Below are 16,131 nucleotides of genomic sequence, written 5' to 3'. Positions count from 1 at the left end.
AATCCAAGTTCCTGCCCACTGAAGGCAAGGCCAACAGCGGGCAAGCGGTGGTCAGTGCTTGGCTACTCTGTACTCGTCCAAGGCCCCCTCAGCCTGTGTGTGGTTTTTCTGGATCCTAGTTTGGAGGTCCTCCATTGTCCCATTAGAGCGAACTAGCTGCTGTTGGCACCTTACCCCTGGCACTGACTCCTGGTATCACCAAACCCAAGTGCAGATGTTCCGTGCTGCAGGGCCAAGAGACAAGAACGGATGCCAGGAAAGCAGTAGGTTAGACAGGTGCCAGCAACCTGAGAAGCAGGTGGACTCAGCCCAGAAAACCGCCTTCTCTCATGTTGTGGTGTTGGCTCAACAGTAAGATAGAAGAAGATTGTGGGCATAGGTGTAGACGCAGTGGTCCTCAAACTATGGCCCGCAGGCCACATATTGTATTTGTATCTGTTTTGTTTCTTCATTGCAAAATAAGATATATGCAGTGTGCATAAGAATTCGTTCATAAGTTTTGTTTTTACTATAGTTAGACCCTCCAATGGTCTGAGGGACAGTGAACTGGCCCCCTGTTTAAAAAGTTTGAGGAGAGGATCCTTTTGAGGAGGCTGCAAGTTCTGCTTCAGGAGTGGGTCGCACAGCACCGATCAGTATCTCACACCACTCTGCACCATACCCCTGTGAAAAGATGTTTTTCCCTTGTTGATGTCCAGCCTGGCTTGAGCCAAGTAAATGCTCCAGTCCTCGGAGTGCCTCAGAAGTCTCAGAACATTGACTGGCGCATAACAGAAACCAAAAGGGCAGGGGTAGTTCTAAGAAAATGCATTTGTTGGACTGCAGCCATAGCACAGCGGTAGAGCATTTGCATTGTAAATGTTTGACCTAGGATGAACCTGGGTTCAATTCCTGATATCCCATATGGTACCCCAAAGCTGCCAGGAACAATTTCTGGGTGCAGAAAGTGCACTTGTGAGGAGCAAAGATGGAGTCTCTGGTTTTTATGTACTCATCCTGATGAAGCTATAGCAGAAGAGAAGGTGCTGGCCTCTGAGACCCAGGGCAACAGAAGATGGTATTGCTAACCGAGTGCTTTATCCCCTGACATTGGCTTTCCAGCTCTGGGTCTCCACATACTTGAATTCTATAGCTTGTGACCCAGTTGGCATAACTTGTTCTTTCTGTTCTTTGGAGTTGATGCCCTGGGGCAGACCACTTGGCCAAATTCAAGAAGGTCTTCCGTTAGCTGTTGTCCATCACAGACTAAATTTAAAATGCCCATGCTCGGGCAGGAAGTGAGGAGTTGGCATCTAGACATGCAATGAATCTGGGTCCTTAGCACTACAGATCTCTCAGGGGCCACCAGACTTCAGACCAGCATCTTCAGACCAGCCTTATCAACCACTGACTGTTTCAACACTGGTGTTATGTGTTCACACATAGAGTAGAATTGACAATATTGTTCTCTTCTTACCCTCCACCTGGGTGCGAAGTTCCCTCCACCACTGGCCCAACATGCCACCTCTTCTTGTCTACTTCTACTGTTATATCTGAGGATTTTCTCTCTTGGGGTTTGTCTCATCCGTGCCTTTGCCTTTTGAATACTCCATAGTTGAGAGGCAATGTTGATATTGTTTTTCTTTTTTAATTTTTTGGGCCATACCAAGTGGTTCTCAGAAGTTAATCCTGGCTCTCCGCTCAATGATCACTCCTGGCAGGCTAGGGGGATTATATGGGATGCCAGGGATTGAACCTGGGTCAGCTGCATGCAAGGTAAATGCCCTACTGCTGTGCTGTCTCCAGCCCCTAGTCTTTATTTTTCTGACTCATTTAGCATGGTGTGTGGTCTTCAACACCTGGGTGTGCCCTAAATCAAAAATAAAAAGTTTCTAAAGCAAATTCTTTGTCAAGGTTCAAGTAGAGAACCAGAATTGCTGGCGTTCCAAGCCAGGAGCGATTTCTGAGAGCTTAGTCAGGAGTAACCCCTGAGTGTCACCGGGTATGGCCCAAAAAAAAAAAAAACAAAACAAAAAAATCACTTCTGGCTTGTAATCATGCTTAATAAATATATTATTATTAATTTAAAAATAAATAGTTAAATAAATTAAACTTTTTATCAAAAGAAATTAAAACACAAACCTACTGGAACCGGAGAGATAGCATAGAAGTAGGGCATTTGCCTTGCATGCAGAAGAATGATGGTTTAAATCCTGGTGTCTGTTATGGTCCCCCAAGCCTGCCAGGAGCGATTTCTGAGTATAGAGCCAGGAGTAACCCCTGAGCACTGCCGGGTGTGACCCAAAAACCAAAAAAAAACAAAACAAAACAAAAACACAAACCTACTCATTAAAAAAAAAGATGGGGTTGGGGTGTGGCTCAAGCGGTAAGGCGTCTGCTTGCCCGAGCTAGCCTAGGACAGACCGGACCGCGGTTCGATCCCCCAGCATCCCATATGGTCCCCAAACCAGGAGCAATTTCTGAGCTCATAACAACCAGAAGGAACCCCTGAGTGTCACCGGATGTGGCCCAAAAACAAACAAAAAATAAATAAAAAAAAAAGAAAGAAAAAATTGCTCCTGACAGGCTCAGGAGACCATATGGGATGCCAGGGATTGAACTCAAGTTGGCTGCATACAAGGCAAATGCATTACCCACTGTGCTTTCATTTCGACCCCATTTCTTTGTTTTCTAAGGTGGCTCATTTCACTCATGTCCAACCCACCTGTCTTGCTTTTTGGTATTAGGCTTTCCTCTGAAAAGCCCAGTCCCAGCCTGAAATATCTGCTCACAGGGCTAGTGTGTGTGCTCTGTTTGCTGGAGGTCTAGGTCTAATCCCAGCCCCCCCAGCACTGCTAGGCAGGCCCTCCCTCTCGAAAACAAGAATACAAACAATAACCAAAGTCCCTGAATTGCTTTCCTAGCTCTCCTGAGCCGTGAGAACAAACCAAGAACCGCACTCACACAAGACGAGAAATGAGGCTTTATTAGATGCTTTTCGGGGGGGGGGGCATGAGTGTGGGGGAATCTCAGAGTCATCAGGACATACACCCCCCAAAAGTCATGGCCCACTACCACACAAACACAGGGAGTGAATTTTCAGAAGTATATCAGACAAATTAGGGGGAGAGGCTGAGGGCCTTTTCTGGGGTGCAGGAGGGAGGCCTCGAACTGTTGGTCAGATGCTCCAGAGTCAGGGTCCTTTAAGCATGCACCATTTCCTGGAATTCTAAAATAGAAGAGGGAGACTGGGTCCATGAGCTCACTGGGTCCCTGGCACCCGGCTAGGCCCATTAACTGGTCCTGAGGGGAAAGGGAGGAAGGCATAGAGGAGGATGGAGTCCAGGCAGAGAGGCAGAAGGTAGGTGGGCCAGCTTCGGGCCCGAGCAGCTGAGCAGACTCTGCTTCACAGCAGGCTCTAGGTGGCCAATAGTGCCAGCCTAAGCCTCTCTGCCAATGCATAGTTTGGTCATGATGGGGACAGTGCCCTGTGTCCTCTGTCACCTTTGTGTCTCAGCAATTTAGAGTGGATAGAAATGGCAGCTAATTTTTTTTTTTAAGAGAACTGCACGTCCTGGAGAAATTTTCTGTGAAATTGTAGCCTGACTCACAATAGTACTAGAAGAAAAAAGAATAATGAGAGGCCTGAGCAATAGCACAGCGAGTAGGGCTTTTACCTTGTACCCGGACGATTCGGGATGAATCTAGGTTCAATCCCTGGCGTTCCAATATGGTTCCCCAAGTTTGCCAGAAGTGATTTCTGAGCACAAAGCCAGGAGTAACCTTTGAGCACCACCGAGTGTGACCCCCCCCAAAAAAAAAAGAATAACAAAGAAGATGATGATGACAATACTGAAAGTAATCTGTGGGTACTATATGTGGATATGGAAAATGGGGAATTGGATTTGTGGATTAGTGTGTTTTGGATTTTTAATTTTGGGCCATACTCAGTAGTGCTCAGGGCTTAATCCTGGCTCTGTGCTCAGGGATCACTCCTGACAGGGCTCCCAAGACCATAAGGGGTGTCGGGGATGGAATCTAGGTGTGCTGCCTGTAAGACAAATGCTCTCCTCTACTATCTCTTCAGTCTCTGGTGGTTGTATTTTATTTTATTTTATTTTATTTTATTTGGTTTATTGGGCCACACCTGTTTGATGCTAAGGGGCTACACCTGGCTAAGTGCTCAGAAATTGCCCCTGGCTTGGGGGGACCATATGGGACGCCGGGGGATCAAACTGTGGTCGAGATCTTTCCTTGGCTAGTGCTTGCAAGGCAGACACCTTACCTCTAGCACCACCTTCCCAGCCCTGGTTGTTGTATTTTTAATGAGCTTTTATTTATTTATTTATTTATTTATTTATTTTGGTTTTGGGGTCACACCTGGTAATGCTCAGAGGTTCCTCCTGGCTCTACACTCAGAAATCACTCCTGGCAGGCTCAGGGGACCATATGGGATGCCGGGATTCGAACTGTTCTTCTGCATGCAAGGCAAACATCCTACTGCTGTGCTATCTCTCTAGCTCTTTAATGAACTTTTAATTTAATTTTTTAAATTTCTGGGCTACACTCGAGATGTTCAGAAGCTGCTACTTTCAGCTCATTTTCCAGATGCTTCTAGAAGTGCTCAGGGGACCAGAAAGTGCCCAGGACTGAGCCCCGGGCTCCTGCATGCTAGGACTGTGCTTCTATCCTGTTGAATTCTCCTTGGCCTTGAGATTTGTTTTTTTTGTTTGTTTGTTTGTTTGTTTTATTTTTGTTATTTGGTGGGGTCACACACAGCAGCACTCAGAAGTTACTCATGGTTCTGTGTTCAAGGATCACTCCTAGCAGGCTCAGGGACCATCTGGGGTGCTGGATATTGAGCCCAGATTGGCTGTGTGCAAGGCAAGTGCCCTCCCCACTGAACAATGGCTCTGGCTGGCCAGGATTTGTTTTTAATTTACTGATAAGGATTTGTTTTTAATTTACTGATAAGCTGTACTTACTTGGAATTCTTGTTTAGGTTTATGTGTGAATGAATCGATATTCCCTGAGCTCAATTATTCTGCTGTGCTGCCTATGAAAACTGCACAAATGGGCAGCCAAACTGAAAAATGGAGACCTGCAGTAACAGTTTTGATTTTGGGGTTTGTACCCTGGTACGTAATAAGCACAGAAGACAAGGTATTAGAGCTGGCACAGAGTTAAACTGGTCCTTATAAGACAAGGACCAAACCCTGGGTCACCTCTTCCACCTCATTTATGCCCTCACTTGCAGACACCTCATTGACACACCCCAGACTGTTTTTTTGTGGGGCCACACCTGGTGATGCTCAGGGGTTACTCCTGGCTATGTGCTCAGAAATCGCTCCTGTGATGGAGACGGAAAGCTCTATGGCTAAGCCCTTGTACCTCCCATTTTTTCTCAGTGTAAACAAAAACCAAGTTTTGTGGGGACCCCATACCTTCTGCTCCAATTTTGCCGTCTCCATCACTATCGGCGGCCGACATCAGGGACTTGGTTTCTGTCTCAGTCAGTTCTCTTGCGTCGCTCTTGAACTTCTGCAGGAAAAATCTGCCAGATAGCAGAGATGCTGCATAGCTCAAGCATTGGGAACCTACTTTCCTGCTCCTAGAACTGCCTGTTCCCCATGAGCCAGCAAATGGGATGTCCCCAGGGTGGAAGAAACCAACTGTGGGCTTGGGGATTTGGGTCTGGTTGACTGTTTACCAAAGGGAACCCCTGAAGTACTCTGGCCTCTATCTCTTTTTTTTTTTTTTTTTTTTTTTTTGGTTTTTGGGCCACACCCGGCGGTGCTCAGGGGTTAGTCCTGGCTGTGTGCTCAGAAATAGCTCCTGGCAGGCACGGGGGACCATATGGGACACCGGGATTCGAACCAACCACCTTTGGTCCTGGATCAGCTGCTTGCAAGGCAAACGCCGCTGTGCTATCTCTCCGGGCCCTGGCCTCTATCTCTTTTCAAGATTTTTGTGGGGATGCCAGCCAACAGGCTCCCTAACTCTTCTTGGAAATGCTAATTGGCCAGCATCCAGGTCTCAGTTGTCCCCTCACCCCCAGCAATGTTGGGGTTTCAGACGCATCTTACTTCAGCTCATCTTCATCCAGGTAACCGCTCTGGTCATTGTCTATGAACCGGAAAATGTCCTTCACCTCACTAGCTGACATCTTGGAGAGGCCTGACGTCTGGAAAAATTTTTGGGGTTCGAAAGTATCTGGATCTAAAGGAAAGAAAAGAGGTCATATGGCCTATTAGTTCTGCATGTGGTGCAAGGGCAGGGGACAGGATGTGTGATCTCATATCTGCCATGTCCCTGGGTCCCTCTGTTCAGAGCAGTGTTTGTTGTTTGGTCAGTGTTGCCTTAACCCCTGTATTGCCTCTCCAGCCCCTGAAACACTTTTCTTGTTCATTTACTGGCTTTCCCCCATCTGGCAGTGCTCAGGATTTATTCCAAGATTAGTGCTCAGGGATCACTCATGGTGGTGTTCAGGGAATCAATCGTAGGCTCCAGGGATTGAAACTGGATAAGCCACGGGCAAGTCAAGTGTAGTCCTGCTGACCCCATTTTTTTTTTTTAGCTACACTCAGGGTTTTGGGGAGGGTTGGGGTACCTGTAATATCGAGATGGAATCTAGCCCAAGTTCCTGCCCACATGGTCTGTGCTCCATTTGACCAGCTCCCCCATCTCAAAACTTTTCCTTTTTCAAGACAGAGGCTGTGAGGAAGCCAAGATTCAGAAGCAGCCACACAGGATGTCTTGGTGGTCATACTTTCTGATTTTTGTTGCTTTTATTTTCGTTTTTGGGCCACATCCAGCAATGCTCCTGGTTCTGCACTCAGGAATCACTACTGATAGGCTCAGGACCACCACATGGATGCTGGGAATCAAACACGGGTTGACCATGGAAAGACAAACACTCTACCCACTATGCTATCACTCAGGTCCTAGTACCTGCTTTTATCCACACCCTCTTCACCCTCTGTCCAGCTCCTGTGCCTTCTGGCCCCTGTTCCTCTACCCTGTGTGGGCATTGCTGTCGTTTCCTGATTTCTCTTTGTGCCTCACAGAAATGCTATCTCATCCTGGGCCCCCTTCAGCCTAGAACCATGCCCTGACTGGAAGCACCAACCCACCTTCACCCACTTTCACCCCTCTCACCCACCCACCTTGGCACTCTTGCAGGGCCGCATCGATGTCGTCAGCGCTCAGCAGATCCGTGATGCTCATCTCCGCCTACCCGGGGCATGTGGTAAGTCAGGGGGACCCTCTCCCCACATCCCCAACACTGTTCCTGACTCCAGATCTTTCTGATGCCAACCCCATGGGATTATTTAAATGAATCAATGTCATGTCCCAAAAAGCTCCCAGCCCACTGTGCCTCCCCCCGCATGTCCTTCCCTGAAATATTCCCCAAAGAGGAACCCAGGTGTCCCTCAGTTCCAACTTCCATTTGAAAAGTGTATTGAGGTGCTCAGACACTTGAGTGGGACGCCGTGAACCTGGCTACCAACACATCTGTGTCAACAAGGACATTGCCCTCCCACAAATGCAGCAGGGGTGGGGTGGGAGCAGAGATAGAGTGGAGGGTGCCTGTAGCCTTTCCTTGGGGAGAGGTGATGTGGCCCAAAGAACGGGAATCTGACTGGGGGCTGGGATCAAAATCTGCCCATGGGAGAAGAGAGACACATGCTCCTGCAGCACCCAGGGAAGAGTGGGGGCTAGGGGAGGTGCCCCAACTTACCGCTCTCTTTTCCCCCAAGCAGAATCAGAAATGGACACAGGGTGTCTGTGTAGTTTTATGAGCCTCTTATATAGGACCCAGAAGGTGATCGGGGGCACCTCTTAGATTTCTCTTGGGGGATCAGGTAGAAATAGCTCGGGTGTCTCTGGTCTCACTCACTAAACCTCTTGTTTTTCTATTTATATCTCAAGGGAGTATGGGGGAGAACAGCCGATGTTTAAGAAACAAACCTCAGCCAACCTTAACCAGGGTGTCAATTTGTCAAACAGGGGTGAGGGGACCAGAAGGGGAGACCCTGAACCCAAGTGAGCACATGTGTGCTTTAGGAATAGGGACCCTTTTTTAGGTCCCTTTAGGAATAGGGACCCCTAGTGGTGGGGGCCAGCCCCAGACAGGTGTTCAGACAGGTAGATGTTCTTGGCTCTCTCTCACAGACGGGCACTGTCTGGTGCCTGGGGAAACTTCTAACAAGCCCTGGCTTTGATCCTTCCTGGCCCTGACTTCCTGTGCCCTCAAAAAGTCCTGAACTTGGAGGCTGAGCAATACTACAACAGGGAGGGCATTTGCTGTGCATGTAGCCAACCCAGGTTTGGTCCTTGGCATCCCATGTGGTTCCCCCACCCCCACCCCAGCCTACCAGGAATAATTTCAGAGCAGAGTCAGGAGTAACCCCTGAGTGGTGCTGCTAGGTGTGGCCCAAAAACAAGACCAAAAAAAAGGACCTGAAGCCTTGAACTATATTTCTCCTGCCCCTAAAATACCTCTTCCCAGGCACCCCCAGTCCTGACCCCTCTTGGTGGAAGCTCATATGGCCCATCAACCCATCAGCAGCTCCTAGAAGAATTAAAAACATAAATATAAAAAATGTATCTCTGGGGCCGGGCGGTGGCGCTGGAGGTAAGGTGCCTGCCTTGCCTGCGCTAGCCTAGGACGGACCTCGGTTCGATCCCCCGGCGTCCCATATGGTCCCCCAAGCCAGGAGCAACTTCTGAGCGCATAGCCAGGAGTAACCCCTGAGTGTCACAGGGTGTGGCCCAAAAACCAAAAAAAAAAAAAAAATGTATCTCTGGGGCCAGGGAGATAGCATGGAGGTAGTGCGTTTGCCTTGCATGCAGAAGGACGGTGGTTCGAATCCCGGCATCCCATATGGTCCCCCGAGCTTGCCAGGAGCGATTTCTGAGCATGAAGCCAGGAGTAACCCCTGAGCGCTGCCGGGTGTGACCCAAAAACAAACAAACAAACAAACAAACAAAATGTATCTTTGCTCCCCTGCATATGGCAGCATCCTGTTCAATGGCTAGATTTGGGAGAAGCCAAAGAGCTGATTGATTTTATTTATTTTTGGGGGGGGGCCACACCCGGTGGCTCTCAGGGGTTACTCCTGGCTCTGTGCTCAGAAATCACTCCTGAGAAGATTGGAAGGCCATATAGGATGCCAGAAATCGAACCTGGGTCTGTCCCTGGTCAGCCACGTGCAAGGCGAACGCCCTACCTCTGCGCTATTGCTCTGGCCCTGGTTGATTAAAAAAAAAAGAAAGAAAGAAAAATAAGGGGGAGGGGCTAGAGCTATAGCACAGCAAGAAAGATGTTTGCCTTGCACATGGTCAGCCTGGATTCAATCCCTGACATCCCATATGGTCCCCTGAGCCTGCCACGAGTAATTTCTTTTTCTTTTTCTTTTTCTTTCTTTCTTTCTTTCTTTCTTTCTTTCTTTCTTTCTTTCTTTCTTTCTTTCTTTCTTTCTTTCTTCTTTCTTTCTTTTCTTTTCTTTCTTTCTTTCTTTTCTTTCTTTCTTTCTTTCTTTCTTCTTTCTTTCTTTCTTTCTTTTCTTCTCTTCTTTCTTTCTTTCTTTCTTTCTTTCTTTCTTTCTTTCTTCTTTCTTTCTTTCTTTCTTTCTTTCTTTCTTTCTTCTTTCTTCTTTCTTCTTCTTCTTTCTTTCTTTCTTTTCTTTCTTCTTTCTTTTTTCTTTCTTTCTTTCTTTTTCTTTCTTTCTTTCTTTCTTTCTTTCTTTCTTTTCTTTCTTTCTTTCTTTCTTTCTTTCTTCTTTCTTCTTCCTTTCTTCCTTTCTTTTTTTGTGGTTTTTGGGTCACATCTGGCAGTGCTCAGGGAAACTCCTGGCTCCATGCTCAGAAATTGCTCCTGGCAGACATGGGGACCATTTGGGAAGCCAGATTCGAACTGATGATCTTCTGCATGAAAGGCAAATGCCTTACCTCCATGCTATCTCCCGGCCCCAGGAGTAATTTCTGAGCACAAAGCCAGTAAGTCCTGAGCACTTACAGGTATGGCCCAAAAATGCAAAAAAAAGGGGCCGGAGAGATAGCATGGAGGTAAGGCATTTTGCCTTTTATGCAGAAGGATGGTGGTTGAATCCCAGCATCCCTTATGGTCCCCAGTGCCTGCCAGTGGCGATTTCTGAGCATAGAGCCAGAAATAACACGAGTGCTGCTGGGTATGACCCAAAAACCAAAAAAAAAAAATTTTTTTTTTTTGTTTTTTGGGCCACACCCGTTTGATGCTCAGGGGTTACTCCTGGCTAAGTGCTCAGAAATCGCCCCTGGCTTGGGGGGGGACCATATGGGATGCCGGGGGATTGAACCATGGTCCGTCCTTGGCTAGCGCTTGCATGGTAGACATCTTACCTCTAGTGCCACCTCACCGACCACCCAAAAAATTTTTAAATAAAAGAAAGTGACACACTCGAGGGCACTCCTGCTTTGCCTTGCAGATGTGGAAAGCTCATTTCTGCTCCCCAGCACCAAGCCATACCCCATCTTTTGAGTGCCATAGTTACATGAGTGCAAGTTCCAGGGATTGAGTCTCCAGCAGAGGGAAGGGGGAGGAAAAAATGATTAGCTATGCTGTGGGGTGTCTGAGCCTGCTCAGAGGTGCTGTCAGCAGTGAAGGACTAGGCCAAGAGACCAGGTGGGTGAAGATGATGACAAGAAAGATGGTTCCAGTATGCAGAAGAGGCAGGAGATGTCAAGAGGAACAAACACGATGGAATAAGGCAGATCTGGGGGTGCTGAGGCTAAAAAGATCCATGAGGGGGGAGGGAAAAAAATCCATGGAGAAAGGGTCTGAAGAAAGGCGCTGGACAGTCAGGTTTCGTGAGGCCCTGGACTCTGGGCTTCATCCTTGACACCATCAAAAGGAATAAAGAAAAGGCTTTGAGGCCAGAGAGATAGCACATTGGAAAGGGCATTTGCCTTGCACACAGCAGTCAACCTAAATTCAATCCCCAGTAGCCCCTAGGGTCCCTCGAGTCTGCCAGGAGTGGATTCCTGAGCACAGAGCCAGAACTAATCCCTGAGCACTGCCAGGTGTGGCCCAAGAACAAAACAAAAAAGAAGGGCTGTAGAGAGAGCACAGTGGTAGGGCGTTTGCATGCAGCTGATCCAGGACGAATGGTGGTTCAAATCCCAGCATCCCATGTGGTCTCCCCTGAGGTTCCCCGAGCATGCCAGGAGCTGTGACCCAAAAACTAATCAAACAAACAAACAAAAAAGAAAAGAAAAGAAACATAAAGGGCTCAAAGGATCAGAAAAGAAGAGATGCAGGTTTTTCCCTAAACTCATGTTGTCCTGAGCACTTCAGAGTTGCCCCTGGATGCCCCCAGCACTACTGGGAACGTGCTAGGTACCTACTGTACTGTGTCACAGCCTTGGCCCTCATGCTAAATTCCAAGCCCAGATAGCTGAAAATGTCCAGTGAGTCCCTGAGTCTGGGTAGAGAAACTCCCCCCATTGTGGAATAGAAATCTTTTTCATTTTTGTTTTTTGGGCCATACCCGGTGGTGCTCAGGGTTTACTCCTGGCTCTGTGCTCAGGAAACACTCCTGGCAGGCTCAGAGGACCCTATGGGATGCAGGGATGGAACCCAGGATGGCCACATGCAAGGTAAACTCCCTCTGCTGTACTATGGCTCTGACCCTGAAACAGGAATCACCTTTGTGCTTATATGTTTTCTCTGTCCCAGGGTGAGATCTAAAGCACTGCCCATATATCTGTGAGTCTGGAGGTCCCCTACAAATCCCCAATGCGTGTGATCTTCAGGGAACAGCCGTGTATCTGCGAGCACCACAGCCAGACATGTGGCCCCCACACTGAGCACATGGGGAGCCAGAAGGAAACCAAGAGCTGCCTGACTTGGGACCTTGGTAGACTCCTGTGTGAGATGAAAGGTGGAGAAGGTTCTAGAATTTCCCCTGTAGTTATTTATAAATGAGCCACTTCTGGGCCAGGTTTTTCTTTCCCCTGGAGAAGATTTAGCCTCTGTTGTTCTGTTGTTGGTCAAACACGCATCCCCGTGGGTATAAAAAAGCTCCTGAGGTGACAAAGATTCCCCTGAGATGAGGTTCTTGTGTCTTAGAGGTGGGGGTCCCTGCATACAGTCACCTCCACTGGGTTTGGCGTTGATGAAGCCTCGGACAGAAGTATCCCCCATGACCACCTAAAGCAGGTGGGGGGACTGTTCTGCCTCCAGTATTGGGGTGATTATAACATCATTTGTGGCCTTACAATGCAGGCAGTGGGCAGCTGATGAGTGTCCAGTGCAGACACCAGGACTTCAGGGCATCAGGGACCTCACAACGTGGGCGTCCCCCACCCCGACCTACAATGACAAACTCCCCAGCAGAGGCCGAAGCCATTGCACAGCGGGGAGAGCTTTTGCCTTGCATGTGGCTGACCCAGGTTCAATCCGCAGTATCCCATGTGGTTCCCCAAACCTGCCAGGAGAAATGTCTGAGCACAGAGTTAGGAGTAACCCCTTAGTTCCATCAGGTGTGACCCCAAGCCCCCTCCAAAATCCAACATAACGAAAATCTCCAATACTGTAGATTGTCCCTGAACCCCGCAGAAGTGATTCCTGAGTACAGAGCCAGAAGTAAGTCCTATAGCATCCCTGAGTGTGCCCCAAAACTGATCATCATTTTCTGGGAGATCCCAGCACCTGCGTCTTTCCCTACTGGGACATTTTCTGGTCAGACCTTCCCCTGGGCCTGGCACACAGATACTATATAACCTTACCAGCCAGGCAGCAGGGTCAGGGTTGAAGCAAAGGCAAGAATGAGGCTTCCTAGCTCCCGGCCCTGCTGAATACTGGGATGCCCCCCCCCCCAATCAGGCTATCTTCCCTGCCCAAGTGTCCCCAGTACAGACCTCTCAGGGACCACGAGGCTTCCACAAACCTGAGCCTGCTTGTGATGTGCAGGATAGTCACTGGAACAGGATTGTGTCCTACGAGCTCCACCTTGACCTCAGACCTTCTGTTCTGCACTGATCACCCCAGGAAGGAAAGAATCTTGGTAGGAGGAGATCAGCATAGAGAAGGGTCCAGAGGAGATGCTCTTCAGAGAATGATTAACTTTTATTCCTATGGTCAGGCAGACACTAGAGACTTTTGCTTGCATAAATGCATAATCCAACCTAAGTTCTCAGGCATCTTGGGAAGGTTATTGTGGATCCCTATCTCCTGATCAGCCCAGGGCCGTGTCTTGGTGTTTTGGGGGGACCTTGTGGAGTCTGGGGCTTAGCTCCTCTGCGCGGTCTCCTGGGTTTTGGGCCACATTGTGGTTCTTCCTCTGAAAAGGAGGTCCCCCTACCAGCCCCCAATGAACGAGTTAAAAAGTTTAAAAAGTCGGGGCCGGGCAGTGGCGCTAGAGGTAAGGTGCCTGCCTTACCTGCGCTAGCCTTGGATGGACCGCGGTTCGATCCGGCACCCATATGGTCCCCCAAGCCAGGAGCGACTTCTGAGCACATAGCCAGGAGTAACCCCTGAGCGTCACCGGGTGTGGCCCAAAAACCAAAAAAAAAAAAAAAAAAGTTTAAAAAGTCTCTGCATATGCCCAGAAGCCCCCAAAAGATTAAGGTGACCGCAACTGAAAATTTACTGAGCCTGTCCAACCTGTTATTGTGTCTATGATAAATGTTCCAAATGTTCCCTGAAATGTAAAAGTCACTAAACTTCCTGAAATCAACGGTCATGATGTTCTGTAAACTTTCCATTGTACTGGAGTGTTATAAAAGAACTGCTGGATTTGTGAATGGAGCTCCCAGCCTCTAGCCCATGATGGCTATGCTGGATATCCATGCATACATGTATGCTTGAGCAATAAACCCCTCACTTTTGCATTAACTTCGAGTCTTGGTGTTGTTGAACAGCTCTCCGGTCCTTTCACCTCGAAGTCTTGGATGTCCTGCCTGGCGTCTGTCTCATTCTCCATGCGGTGGGGTGTAGGGGATCTGCCCAATTCCCAGGGCACAAAGGATGTGCTTGTGGTCCCCTAACTAGCCTGCTCTGCCACCATAAACCTCTCCTCCTGCTGGGGGAAAGTTGAAACCCAGCTGCTCACGTTTCTCGTTCATGAAAAAATCAGCCTCCAAAAGCATTTTGTTTCTTCTCTCCCCTTTCCTAAAAACCAGATCACTTTGGGATTCTCTCAATATTTTCTTTGCTTATGGTCAGAATTGATACACAGTTCAGATAAACTCAAGAGCTGGTCAGATCATTAAAAACTCTGGGCCAAAGTGATAGCCTGTCAGGATTAATTCCTGAGCACAGAGCCAGAAGTAATCCTAAACACAAACAAGTAAAAACTTCAAGGCCATCATTATCGGTTTTCTCCTCAGGGAGAGAGGTTTTGGGCTACACCTAGTGTTGCTTAGGGCTGACTTCTTGTTCTATGTTTGGGGTCATTCCTGGCAGGCCTCACAGGACCATTTGTGGTGCTGAGGAACAAACAGGTCATCTGCATGCAAGGCAAGAGCCTTAGTTCCTAGATTCCTTTTTTTTTCTTCTTCTTTTGGTCTTTGGGTCGTACCAGGCAGCGCTCAGGGGTTATTCCTGGCTCCACACTCAGAAATCGCTCCTGGCAGGCTCAAGGGACCATATGGGATGCCAGGATTTGAACCACAGACCTTCTGCATGCAAGGCAAATTCCTTACCTTCATGCTAATTCTCCAGCCCCCCTTTTTTGTTTATTTATTTATTTTTTGGTTTTTGGGTCATACCCAGCAGCGCTCAGGGGTTTCTCCTGGCTCTATGCTCAGAAATCACTCCTGGCAGGCTCGGGGAACCATATGGGATGCCGGGATTCGAACCAATGACCTTCTACATGAAAGGCAAATGCCTTACCTCCATGCTCTCTCTCCAGCCCCTCTAGATTCCTTTTCTTCCTCTCTTTCTTTGCTTTTATTTGACTGAAAAGGTCTCAAAAACTTGGCAAGAAGTCCTTCAAGTGATGGTGGTGGTGGGGAAGGCGACTGTTCCTGTGCTGATGGTGGCGGTGGGGATGGTGGGGATGATAGTGATGGTGGTTTTGGTTATGGTGGTGATGGTGACGATGGGAGTGGTTGTGGTCATGATGGTGGTGATTGTGGTAGTGATAATAGTTGTGGTCGTGATAGTGGTGATGGCAATGGTGGTGGAGGACCAGTGTGAAGAGAACTTGCCCTCAGAACATCCATCAGAGACAGTGGCCACGGTGGTCATAGTAGTGTCTTTTTTTTTTTTTTTTTTGGTTTTGGGGCTACACCCAGTGGTGCTCAGGGCTTACTGCTGGCTCTCTGCTCAGAAATCGACCCTGACAGGCTCGGGGGACCACATGGGATGCTGGGATTCGAACCACCATTGGTCCTGGGTCCACTGCTGGCAAGGCAAACACTCTAGCCCTATGCTATCTCTCCGGCCCCCCCTGTAGTGTTTTTTATTCAAACATCAAATGCTAAGCCCTGAGCTCAGGCACTGCTCACTGGGACCCTGCACCGGATCCCACAGGAAGGGACTCAGTTCACATGGGTTCTGACTCTTCCACATCCCCTCCTGGCTTAGCTCTGGGGTCATTCCTGGTGGCATCTGTGGGAGCCTGAGGCAGCTGAGCCCTCACTGCTCCTCAACTTCTTTCCCCTTGCTCACTCTCTCCCCTTCACCCTGTGCTGTTCTGGTCTCCTTCTGTGGCTCAGACTGCAGCTGAATGTTAGTCTCACCCTGAAATGGCCGTGAGGAACCCCCTAGCCAGGGAGGTCCTGGGCCAGCCAATGAAGCCGCATGAATGAGATTAATGACCCCGCAACAGCCTGACGAACCAGTCCAAGCTGGAGTTCACCACTGCTGACTCTGCCAGGGCCTGGAATATGGGTGTAGCCCCAGATGTGAGAAGGAAACGTCCACACAGAGTCCAGCCTGGGGTTTCTGCTGCACTGCATGGCCCAGGCCAGAAACCACATTGTACCCCAATATAGTGCATGTAAGCTCCGGGACACAGATGAGGGTGTGTGTCTGTCTGTGTCTGTCTGTCTATGTGTGTGTCTGTCTGTGTGTCTCTGTCTGTCTGTGTCTGTATGCCTGTGTGTCTATGTGTGTGTCTCTTGGGGGGGAGACAGGCTCTGGGGAAGGATAAAGCCAGATCC

The 16,131-nt window shown here is 48.7% G+C and overlaps 2 protein-coding genes across 2 annotated transcripts in view; both read right to left on the bottom strand.

The window, feature by feature from the left end:
• Nucleotides 1-313, bottom strand: part of USP42 (ubiquitin specific peptidase 42) — a 204,892-nt gene extending 204,579 nt beyond the window's left edge. Inside the window, exon 1 of the mRNA XM_049788571.1 lies at nt 303-313. The gene's annotated coding sequence lies outside the window, so the exon portion shown is untranslated. The remainder of the gene's footprint in view (nt 1-302) is intronic.
• A 2,635-nt stretch (nt 314-2,948) lies between these two features.
• OCM2 (oncomodulin 2) lies at nt 2,949-7,206 on the bottom strand. The gene is made up of 4 exons (XM_049788718.1): nt 7,146-7,206; nt 6,066-6,198; nt 5,424-5,533; nt 2,949-3,208 (listed from the first exon to the last, which is right to left on the bottom strand). Exons 1-4 carry the CDS (start codon nt 7,204-7,206, stop codon nt 3,183-3,185), a joined length of 330 nt encoding a protein of 109 aa, XP_049644675.1. The 3' UTR covers nt 2,949-3,182.
• Between the last annotated feature and the right edge of the window lie 8,925 nt (nt 7,207-16,131).

Source organism: Suncus etruscus, chromosome 15, assembly GCF_024139225.1.
Source record: "Suncus etruscus isolate mSunEtr1 chromosome 15, mSunEtr1.pri.cur, whole genome shotgun sequence".
In the NCBI taxonomy this organism is placed as follows: Eukaryota; Metazoa; Chordata; class Mammalia; order Eulipotyphla; family Soricidae; genus Suncus; species Suncus etruscus.
Note: the sequence above shows the minus strand (reverse complement) of the source record. Positions and strands in the feature narration are given on the sequence as shown.